General features: G+C 32.2%; 1 protein-coding gene across 1 annotated transcript in view; it reads right to left on the bottom strand.

The window, feature by feature from the left end:
- LOC124353828 (endoplasmic reticulum aminopeptidase 2-like) overlaps positions 1–12,609 on the bottom strand; it is a 98,642-nt gene that overhangs the window by 11,333 nt on the left and 74,700 nt on the right. Inside the window, exons 6-9 of the mRNA XM_046803852.1 lie at positions 9,457–9,539; positions 4,035–4,242; positions 1,882–2,063; positions 752–977 (exon numbers count right to left, since the gene is read on the bottom strand). Coding sequence (XP_046659808.1) covers positions 752–977; positions 1,882–2,063; positions 4,035–4,242; positions 9,457–9,539 — 699 coding nt within the window. The remainder of the gene's footprint in view (positions 1–751; positions 978–1,881; positions 2,064–4,034; positions 4,243–9,456; positions 9,540–12,609) is intronic.

Below are 12,609 nucleotides of genomic sequence, written 5' to 3'. Positions count from 1 at the left end.
TCATATAAGAATAAAAATAATTATTTAGTAAACTTAACACGAAAAGTAGATAGTTTATTATATACAACATATACAGAACAAGAACCCTTAGGCATACCATGCCTTGCGAACTCAGCAGTAGAAAAGGGTCCTTTTACAAAAATACTGTCTCCACATATTGTTTAAATATGATCAAAAGAACCAACAGCAATGTTTATAACTGAATTAAAATATAATTTCTGTTATACAACTTAATATGGTACAGTGTCACAGACTCTAGTTAATTTTACAAAGAGATCAAATTTTAAATTGGTTTACACTATTATTGTTACCTTTTGTACAATGTGTTCCCAGGTATTGCATTAATTGATAATTAATACTATCATACAGTACTAGAATGCTAAAATAGATAAGAGAAATGAGAGAGAACCAAGACAAGAGCAATGGATATAATACACCATCAATGATACCTTTTCTGTAAAGACGTGGTCTGTATTCACGGCTTAATATATTTTTGGATATCTAGGAATGATTTGTTTTGCAAGAATCTGTTTAGTTACACTTAAAGTTTCAAATACTGACATGGATTATTTACCAAGTTGTGAGAAGTATGTCAGGTTCTTGGTATATGGTTTTGGAATTTTTAGGTTTGGTAGCTATTCAATAAAAATAAAAGATAATAGTTGTTATTATCTAATTTTGAGGTTGTAATATTGTAATGAATCCTTATTTAAATGAAATACATCTAAATATTGTTGTACTGTGTACATGCCTTGTTTGGGAAGTGGATAATCCACGCCGAAGAAGTCCTCATAGTGATCCATCATACTGACGGCTGTGTCCAGTGCAAACTTTGCCTGAGGGATCAAGTCTGGGGGAGCATAAACGGACACGGATACATCTCTGCTTGTCCGGCCACTGATATGCTTGTAGTCACACACAACAAACGCCACTAAGTATGTGCTCATCTCCACTGACTCTTGGAAGTCATCTCTTAACTGCGGGAAATAAAATAATCGTTCTTAAAAAAATATAAGCTTAAATTATAGCAAAACGTACACTAGAATACAGAATGTCACTCATTTAACTAGTATATGCTCAATTCCAACAAGTTGGACATCTAAAATTACATTTTTCTAGATTCATTACTGTCCAGATATCAATAATATTCAAAACAATGCTATTCTAGGTTATAAACTACTTGTTTCATGACAAATTGTTTTCATAGACAGCATAGGATATGGACGAATTTATTCTATTGTGTAAGGATGAAAATCATTTAAAAAAAAACTAGTAGTAATCTTTTGGTACTTGTTTTTATATTAAGTAAATCAAAATAAAATACACCAACATTTTCATGAAGTTTGTCGAACTAGACTAGATTTTATTGATGCATTATTATTGAAAGGTTAACAAAAGTTGATAGTGTTCTTTTCTACATGAATGCTGTATATTTTTACATGTAAAATCAGAGATCATCAAGTACTTTTAATATCTAATTGTAGTATGTAGTATAATAATGTAGTATTTTAAATTGTAACTACATTATCTATATAAAAATATAAAAAATTAAAAATTTGTGTTTTGATAAATATATATATATATATATATATATATATATATATATATGTATGGAATTGTTTTCTTAGCAAAACAAAAATTGATTCTTAATTTTGGTGTAAATAAAAAAGAATAAAAAACCATTTCTACTAATCTAATCTTTCTATGCATTATTACCTGAGGTAGTTTGGCAGGTCTACAAGTATTGATGATAAGGTTTCTGCCTGACTAGTAAAAATCTAATGTTTGGGCAAAAAGGAGTGGCATTAATGTGTCAGAGCTACTGAATTTATCCAATTTCATAAATTTAAATCAATAAAATAATAAGGTATCAGGCCATACCAATCCTGTTCCCATGTAGAAGCCAGCATCTTCTGTGTTTATGATTGGCATATTGAAAAGAGATATGTGGAATCTGTCTCTAAATATGGACATCTTGAAACGTGCTTTGAAACTGTGGCTCATCAAAGCAAGGAAAAGCTGTGCGAGCGTAGGTTGGTTCAAAGTGGGTTGTTGCGAGATATCTGTAAAATATTATCATCAATTATCTCAAGAGTCTTGGTCAAATTAAGATTTTCTTATTAGTTTGATAAATTATTAATAAAAATTCAATTCCGTTCAATCCAAACCATTTAAAACTGTTTAATGTATTATCCTACACCATATGTCTATCATTTTGACAGGTATATTATTCCATTTACTGAAGGCTTGATTGAATCATAATTAAGATTATCCTAAGCTATTTTGGTGTGGTGATTAAGGCTGCCAAAAACACCTCACCAGTGACTCAGAAAATGAATCTAATTGAATCATTATTAGACTTGGCAACTTGTACTATGTTTAAATCTCTTGGTGCAAACACTTCATTCACTTCCTTAGATTAGCAGTGTTAATTATAGATCATATAAATCAAACAAAATTCTACAAAAAATAATTTATTTATTTTCATTAGAATTCATACATGATTTATATCTACAAGCTAGAGTCAAAAAGTGCCAGGAATAGATTTAAATATACACCCAACGCACTTACAGGAGGGAAATTTGTTTTGCAGCAGTTGGTATTACTCCTAGAGAGAGAATATATGTGCTATTGGTATAAGCTCAGTTGCCACTGCTTACTTGTGGATAGGTTTTTCGTGTGTCTGCAAGTTAACTTTCTATATTTAAAAAATAACAATAACTGAACAGTAACCAAACATTAAATTCTGTGTTTTGCTTCATCTACTGAGGCTCTAGAATTTTTAATTCATGGGAGACGAGGTAAGATGATTCAAATTTATGAATGGCACAAACGTTTTTGTGAAGATCGTATGTAAGCATTGAAGATGACCCTTGTAGTTGACGACCTTTAACAGCAACCAGTGATGAAAATATTGAGCAAGTATGGCAAGTTGTAAGAGCAAACAGGAGACTAACAATTGACAAAATTGCATTTGAGGTAAATTTATCACATGTTAGTGTAACCAGCATCCTCCATGATCATTTGAATATACATTGAATTTGTTTGTGAATGGTTCAAAAAATGATAACTGACAACCACAAAGAAAATTGAACCCTAATGACCAGTGAGTTTATTGATATGGCCAATGCAGATCCAGAGTTGTTAGAAAATAAATTGTAAGCGGTGACGAAACATTGTGTTTTCTCTATGATCCTCAACCAAACGTCAGTCCTCTGAATGGAAAATAAAAACATCTCTAAGAAAAGAAAAATTTTCGTGGACAAAAACAGTAGATGAGTTATGCTGAAAGTGTTTCACTGTAAGGTTTAATTCACCATGAGTTCATTCAATAGGGACGAACAGTGACCAAACAATTTTATGTGAACATTCTCAGGTGTTAAAAATATTGCTTTAGAAGTAAATGCTCTTGAAAATGGGTGGAAAACAATTGGTTTTTGGTTCATGACAACGCCGCTGTGTATATATATATATATATATATATGAAGTCATACAATAAGCATAAACTGTATTGCTGCTGAGCCAAACAGAGGCAGCCGTAACACCATGTTATCCATGAATGACGTTTTGCCCGTTGGCAGATGAAACTGGACCACCAGACTGGCACACCTATTTCTCTTTCCACCATGGCTTCACTGGTACCACATGCAATTAGGAGTGCCTAGAGATGATGAGTATGATCGTAATTTATCAGTATCCCCTCGCCACCACCTATAAAAGTTCTTGCCTCGACGATGTGACATGACACCATGATCAAAATTTAAAGGCCCCAGCTGATTAAGAAACATCTTAACCAACCCATTTGTTGTGGTAAAAGTATAATGAGAATTAATGGATACTCAAGCTTTGAAGTATTGTGTTTCGCGGTACAGACAGACCTAATTGAAGCCTGGTGTATCAAATGTGCTAATCCTTAGCAAGATATTAGAACCAGGTTAAGCTGTGTGTGTTCTAATCCAAAATCTGAATTCCATAAATTAATTCAACCAAAAATAATTTATAAGATGTAAAACTAGAATGTCTACAGCAATCACCTCCGCTCTCCATCCTTGGTAGTATAGCTGCTGAGATAGAATCCTTCAAGTTCCCTGCTGTGAGTCGAGTGGCAAACCTCATGATCAGTGTATAGTTCACTCGTCTTCGAAACTTCTCCTTCATCTCCAGGTACAGTTGTTGGCCGTTTGGATACTCCAGAAACCTTGCTATCTGCAGCCTGTTCGTTTTACGGTCTGTAGTCACCATCTACAACATTGAATATCACAAATCATCCCTCACTTCTTGGTGTAGAACTTCTAGATTCTAGAACCAAATATTTAAATCTATATTAATTATCTTGAGATTTATGAAGAATACGAGATCTAGGTGAGAAACCTTGTTTGCCAATAATATTTAGAGAATTTCAAATTATGATTTTAGTTTATACATTAATTTATTTTATAATACTTTACATTACAGTAGTGTTGATTTATATACTATATGAACTGTCTAAAACACGTATGTGTCAGATCAGCATTAGGATGCTGATTGTCACTTATAAAACGAATAAGATCAACATTATAATGTTGATTACCAGTTTGAGGGTTAAAGAAAATTTAGATAGCTCCACAAATAGACCAGATGTACATCTATATTATACAAAAAAGAACTCTTCGTAACATCTGCCATCAATTAGATTGCATCAAAACTAAATTGTCTCAAAATAAAAACGTTTACTATTCCTGGAAAAGTGGATAAAAATCCAAGTGTTTACTTCATAAATTAATAACCGCATTATTTGTGATCTTAGTATTTTTAATTTAAACATTATGTTTATTAATTTATGGATACATTTTATTGTTTGTTACATTTTTCTATTTGTACAAGGTGTGTTAAATATAAACAGGACTAGTTGTGTAAAAAATTCTGAAGGAGTCATTGACCTACAATTGGTTAATGCGCAGGTACCATGTACTGTTAAGGAGAGGGGAAAACTGATTACAATTCTCTTAGATCCCTTTACTATTAAAATAAATCACAAGTGAACAGGAAGTGCGTGCTCTCTATGGAGCACCTGATCATATTCACGTTTTAACCCAAGAAGGGGTGAGTCCAACCGAAATTTTGTGATTTATAAGCATATTTTGGAGGCAATACCCTGTCAAGAACCAGTGTATCTGTTTAAGATAAAGAACTTTCTGAAGGGCATGAAAAGGATGAGAACGAGAGGCATGATTGTCGTCCATGAACACATGTACCGTGGTCAACTTACATTGAGGCAATCCAAAACACATTGAAGAACATTAGCACATAACACTCTTAGTAATCATTGAGGAACTCTATACCAATTACAGGATTGTCCAACAGAACATGACAAAAGACTTGGGATATCACAAAGTGTTTGATAGTGTCTTTTATGAGAGGATCACAAGCGACATCAATTGGTGGTTTTTTGATTGATTCCAGCAAGAGGCTAAAGCCTTTTTGAATCATAATGTTGCCTGTGATGAAACTTGGGAGAACTATTACACACCCTAGTCAAAAAATACAAGTCTGCTGGAAAGGTAAAGGCAACAATATTTTTTGATTGGCTAGGTGATTTTATGTTGATTTTCATCGTGATCAACATGATGATTGGTGCAAGTGTTTGGTGCACAATGTTATAGTGAAATAATGGATGCTGCAAAATTACCAATTTAAGGGAAAAGAAAGCAGAAATCTATTACAAGTGTCATTCATCTGCACAACAATGCCAGGTCACATGCGGCTAACACCACAAATCAAAAATTGATTGCATTAGGATAAGACATTCACCCTATAACCCAGACTTGCACCTTCTGATTTTCATATTTTTGGACCCCTCAAAGTAGCGCTTGGAGGTCAGTGTTTTATGGACAATAAAGAGGTGTTTGTGCTCTGATGGCTAAGAAAACATCCAAGGAACTTTAATGATGATGGAGTACACAAAAGCTCCCTATCTGATGAGAAAAATGTATTTCAAGAGTGGGAATATATGTAGAACAATAATATATATTTGAAAGTTTAGTAAAATAAAGTTCTTAACCTTAAAAAAATCTGCCCCATTTATATTTAATGTATACTAGTATAATGAACAGTCAAGTAAAACCCTTTTTTAAAAACATTTTATTGCCATACTCGTGTTTCAGTATTTAATCATTATTATGACGCTGATGGTTATATTAATATAAAGATAACCCTGTGATGTGGAGTGAATAAACATAATGCAGATATTATTAATATATACTTTTTTTCTTTTACTAAAGGGGTGATTTATATTACAAAGTTTGCATGCTAGATTCAAGATTCAAGATTCAAGATGTCTTTATTAGTCATTAAGTAACATAATTAGTTACAATAGACTTCGTCACATTATTGGGCAGTAATACTTAAAAAATTAACAATTTTATAATTGGAGACTTATTTTAAAATTAACAGGAATGTTGCAAGATATAGGAACTTACAAAACTAATAATTGATATAAATAGAGAGTGGTTGTATAAAATTATTTAAGAAATAAGAAAGCATTGTAGGGTAAATATATATAAAAAACACAGACTGGACAAGAAACACAAATAACACACACAATTAAAACCCAATGAAAAATGTAACAATATAAATATTTAAAATATGTAAGTCAGGTGGTTAAAACATAAAATCTCCAAACTATAAAATAAAGGTTAAAAAACTTAAAACTTGACTAGACAAAATTATAAACTTAAGGAACTAATATCACAGGCCAAATATTCATTCACAGAGTAAAATGCCTTTTCTTTAAAGCCATTTGCTTACAACTCGTTTAAACCTATTTATATTTACAATCCATCCTCCTTTTGGTAATTTATTAAATAGTTTTATTTTCATATAGATATGACTACATTTTGTTTTTTCAAGCCTGGTCCTTGGCAGCTCTAACATGTACTTTTCTCTAGTTTTATAAGTATGTATGGTTTCTCTAACAGTATAACTTTGCAGATTTGCTTTCACATCCAGTAAACAATAATATATATACAAACAGGGCAATGTCATGATATTTAAATCCCTAAAAGCTTGCAGGCAAGATTCCCTTTCATTAAGATTTTTTATAATTCTTATTGCTTTTTTTTGCCAGACAAACACTTTATTTGAATGGCAACTATTTCCCCATAAAGAAATTCCATAGACTAAGTGGGAGTGGAAAAAGGCATAGTAGGAGGTTATTAGCATTTCTTCGGTGATGCAGAGTTTCAATTTGCGCAATAGGAAAATTACTCTCGCCAATTTAGTACAAAGATTTTCTATATGACTTTCCCAGCTTAGTCTACTGTCTAAAAAGATTCCTAATAGTTTAACAGGCTTAAAACATTTGTAAATTACATGGTCCATTGAAAAAATTATATTTTCTGTTTTGCTATTGTTTACAACAAGCCTGTTAGCCTGAAACCACTCAGTTGCTACCTTCATTGCATTTTCTTGTATTTTTATTAAACCATTAAGTGTACTATGGTGATTTAGAAGAGTAGTATCATCAGCAAACAAAACTGACATACAGGGTAAATTGAAAGGAAAATCATTAACTGCAACGATAAATAAAAAAGGACCTAAAACTGAGCCTTGTGGCACACCAATTTGAATTGTTTTTATGAGAGACGAAGTAGAACCCTGAACAACCATTTGTTTTCTATTTTTCAAATAAGACACCAACAAATTCAACTCACTACCTTGCACACCATAGCAATAAAGTTTACTTATAAAGTAACTCATGAGGTATGCTGTCGAAGGCTTTAGACAAATCAATTAAGGTTGCAGATGATGTTGTTTTATACTCAAAATTATGTATAACATTACCAACTAGAGTTTCTACAGCTTTTGTAGTATTCAGTCCTGGTAAAAACCCAAACTGCTCTTTACATAAGAGACCATTTAGCATGAAGAAGTTTTGTAATTGGTTTTTGATACAATATTCAAATATTTTGCTAAAAATAGGTATTAAAGATATGGGACGATAACTGGAAGGGTTTGTTTTATCACCCTTCTTATAGATAGGAACTACTTTTGCTATTTTTAAACATTGAGGAAATGTGCCTTCAATTAACATTCGATTAAATAGATAAGTTAGTGGTTCAGCTATGACACTGATAATCTGTTTAGTAATCTTATTCGAAAAACCATAGTAATCTTCACTACCCGATAGATTTAATTCAGAAGCACACTTTAGGACATCTTCAACAACAATTACTTTCCAATATAACGTATTTCTTGGAGTACAACTATTTACATAATTATTTACTAGGCTAAGAGCTACACTAAAATCATCAGGTACTTGAGTTTTTATTCATATCTAGTGCTACATTTATAAAATAATCATTAAAAACATTAGAATCAATATAAGACTCATTAGATTGCGATTCTGTGCTTTTTTCAGCTTTGATAATATTCCATGCAGCTTTACATTTATTTTTAGACCTCTTAATGTAATCTTCATTTGCCAATAGCTTTTCTTCCTTAATCAAGGCTTTATACCGTTTTCTAGCTTCCTTGTACACTGATTTAGCCAACAGTTCTCCTTCTGTACCTTTACTATTTTTTAAATTGTCATAACAAACTAAAACAAAACTTCTAAAATTCTTAAGTTTTGGCGTAAACCATTGAATATTTGGCCTTTTTGAATTTTTAACTATAACTTCTTTTAAATAACATGTTTCTTCATATAAACTAGTCAATAAATTAATAAAATAAGAAAATGCCTCGTCAACAGTATAAAAAAACTTAAGCCTAGTCCAATCTACTTCAAGAAGTAGTTTTTTAAAACTATCAATGGTGATAGGCGTCATCACTCTTATTTTTTTTGTACATGTCATTCGTTTTTACAGCACATTGTATGTTTGTCAGATTAGATTTATATAAGCTAGCTAAGATGCCAGCATGGTCAGACAGGTGAGGTTCTACTACTTTACATTTAAGTTTTCTTGTATTTATATTAGTGATAATGTTGTCTAAACATGCCTCTCCTCTTGTGTTTTCTAGGTTCAAGCAATACATATTGTAAGTGCGTAATAAATTAAGAAAGGACTCCTTTTCAAATGAATTTTTAATTATATTTATGTTAAAATTTCACATAATATTTAACTGTCTATTGCATTATTTGAGTAGATGTCCACCATCAACAAACTCAATGGTGCATGTATGGCAGGAGTTTTGGCTGACTCATAAAACTAATGCTTGATCTAAAACGAATAATGTCAATATATCAAAGTTAGTGAATCTATCAAGTTCACAAATAAACATAGATAAAATGTAAACAGCAAGGTGCTCATAGATGAAATACCCAAATAAAGTGTTTGGAGCTGCATGAAGTAAATATGTAATTAGTTGAATTTTGGTTCCTTCCAAAAGAAATAAAAAATATTAATAACACAAATTTGAACTCAATGTTACAACTCGTATATTTTTTAAATAATATTGTTTTGTGCTAATACTTACTTTGTCAGTAATAGTGAGGTTTTTTGAATGTAGCACAATGAAAAAAGTGTCTTTCTCAACATTAAAGTCGATTGTGACTTGACCTGAAAATAAAAATACATATTTTAACTGATTATTACAATAATAATAAAACTAATAACAAATTGTACCAAATGTCTAATAATGCATCCGTTTCCTTGAAGGTTGTGTCCAGAATAAAGACTAATCCAAATAAAGGAACCAAAATCACTAATTGATTCTTTTATGGAATTGCCATTTTTTCTTATACAGGGATACAAAATGTAGTACCCCTAAAATCTTTTTTACATATAATTTTTACCACAAATATTAGGACTTTTTTTTGTTATTTTATACTTGTTTCATTAAGTGGTGTGAATAATGATCAAATTTAGTTAATTTATTTAGGTATGTGAAAGTTTGTTTCCATTTTACTAACAATGTTCCTTTATCACATCACAGCAATTCTGTTCCATAAGGTTTTCACTTTGATTGGAGCTTATTCTTGCTGCTCTTTCACCTTGATGTATTTTAGCAGATTTTATGTTTAGCTATATGCAAATGATCTTAACACCCACTTAAAGGAACACTTGGTACAATACGCTGATGACACAAGTGTTGTAGTCCGAGGTAAGTAAACTCAATTACTTGATACTACTTTGCAGTTAGTATTACTGAATTTTGGTGTGCGGTTCGAAAGACAGCTTGTCTTTAAACATGGATAAAATAAGCATACTTTATTTTAGACCACACAGAACTTCAACTGAAATCCTAAACTTTGTCACATTATATAATGGGGTTGCAGATTTTGAATCTAATTCCATTTGTTTCTTAGGGATGCACATAGATCCTGACTTTAACTGGAAAATTATTAAATAAATCTATTCTTAAAATGGTGTATTATAGTCATTTTTACCACTGGTATCGTATGGTATCCTCTTCTGGGAAACTTCATCGTCATCCTCTTTCAACCGGGTTTTTATTATAATGCAGAAAATGGCTGTGAGGGTGATTTGTGGTCTCGGGAGCCAGGAGAGTTGTCGAAAAGTATTCCCTCATGAACATTTCCTTACCCTTCCATCCTTATTCATATATTCTGTCTGTCTGTCTGTGTGTGTGTGTGTGTGTGTGTGTTCACTTTTAAAACCTGTCATCTTTTCCAGTACATATAGTCTACATCCTTATTCCACACGATTCAAAACCTGCCATATGGAGCCAGTGCATCACCATGAATTCTTGAAAAAAAAAAAAACAACCACTTTCTTGAGCCAAAATATTTTAATATTCTAACAGACTATATATCAAAACTAGTGAAACCTTTTCAATAAATAAAAAAGACAAAATAAGTATCTCATGAACAGAGTCTGTCATACCTTGGAGGAATTCTTGAGAGGCTTCTCTGATGGTGTAAGTTTATTAAATTTTATTTAACAATAGCCATATTAATTTTTAAAGATCTCATTAAATTTGAAATAGCATTTATAAATAGTATTATGTCTATAATATAATTGTAACAATGTTCCATGCAATTTTATATGTTTTAATGAAAAATACAAAGTTTTGATTTCATTTGTGTTATCTTTTGTATTTTAGAGGTTCTCTATGAGTGCAATGCAGAAATCATGAATTTAACCCTTTGTGCTTAAAGGAAGGTTCTCTTTTGGTTGGTTTATTTTGGTCAGTTGAACTTATACTGGGTACAACAAAAACCTATGTGTCACTTAAATCTAGGTGACACTCAATCAGTCAATCAATCAGTAGGCTTTATTTGTGAACATCAAGTACAGAATAAGGGTCAACAATCGATAAAAAAAATTTTAAAAATTAAATCTAAGTAATAAATAAGGTTATGTCTCTCCTTGGGATGTTCTACAGCATGTCACAAATTCTTCCAGGCTGTAGATTGATTCTCTCAGCAACCAGGTCTTCAGTCTTCATTTTAGAATTTCAGGATTGTCTTCTTTCAGCTTAGGTGGGAGGAGATTATAGAGTTTTGCTCCTGCAGATGATGGTTATTTGGAAAATAGAGATGTCCTGTGTATTGCTAGGCTGAAGTCTTGAGCATGTCTTGTTTGCAGGCCATGAAGATCACCATTTCTAGTAAGTCCTTGTTTGGAGGCATGAACAATGACTTCAATTATATAAATAGCCACAACTTACTGTCAATATTCTTAGTGTTTTAAATACCTCTCTACAACTATCTTGATGTTGGAGAGAAGCCATGATTCTTACTGCTTGCTTTTGAATGAGTAGGATCCGCTGAAGGTTCTTTGAGGACGAGCTGCCCCATAGAATCACTCCATATCTAACATGACACTCAAAGAGCGAGTGATAGACTGTCTTTGTAGTCAATTCTGTACTCACTGCCGTGGTTCTTCTCAGTACATACAAAGCGGTGTTGAGTTTTAAGCAAAGAGAATCAATGTGGCTGTCCCATGAAAGTTTGTCGTCAAGAATCATTCCAAGGTGCTTCGTTTGTTCAACAGTTGCAATCTTGGGTGTTTCCAGAGACTTTGTTCTTGTGCTTAACCAAAATCATCTGTGTTGTCTTCTCTTTATATAGACCAAGTCGTTTGCTATACAGTAATCATGAGCCATGCTGACAGATATGTATGAGGCTATTTCCAAAGCCTCAGCTGTTTTGTTGTTGGATAGCAGCACAGTGTCATCAGCATACATGATTGTCTGACTGTAAGGTTCCATGAATGTGGAGAGGTCGCAAGTGAACAGAACGAACAAGACTGGTCCCAACACAGACCCTTGGGGGACTTCTCCTTTTACTTCTCGTGAAGCAGATTTTATATTTACTGTTCTTTCATTAATAATCTGTTTCAGTTCTACTATTTGTCTTCGTTCACTTAGATAACTATGAAACCATTGAAGTGTAGTGTCTTTGATTCCTAGCCTGTCAAGTTTTGTTAAAATTAAGCTGTGGTCAAGGCAATCAAATGCTTTACTAAGATCCAAAAATGTGCTATTAACCGTGTTTCCAGCTTCGATGCAGTCAATAATTTTTTCTACAAGTTCTGTAAGAGCAGTCAATGTTGATTTTTCTGGTAAAAAGCCATGCTGTCCAGCAGGTAAAAGTTTATTCAGTTGTAGGTGATGAAAAAGTGGTATTAATACAACTTTCTCAATAACTTTTGAGGCTGTAGG

This window comes from Homalodisca vitripennis, chromosome 1 (assembly GCF_021130785.1).
Source record: "Homalodisca vitripennis isolate AUS2020 chromosome 1, UT_GWSS_2.1, whole genome shotgun sequence".
Classification (NCBI taxonomy): Eukaryota; Metazoa; Arthropoda; class Insecta; order Hemiptera; family Cicadellidae; genus Homalodisca; species Homalodisca vitripennis.
This window is presented reverse-complemented; position numbering and strand designations above follow the sequence as displayed.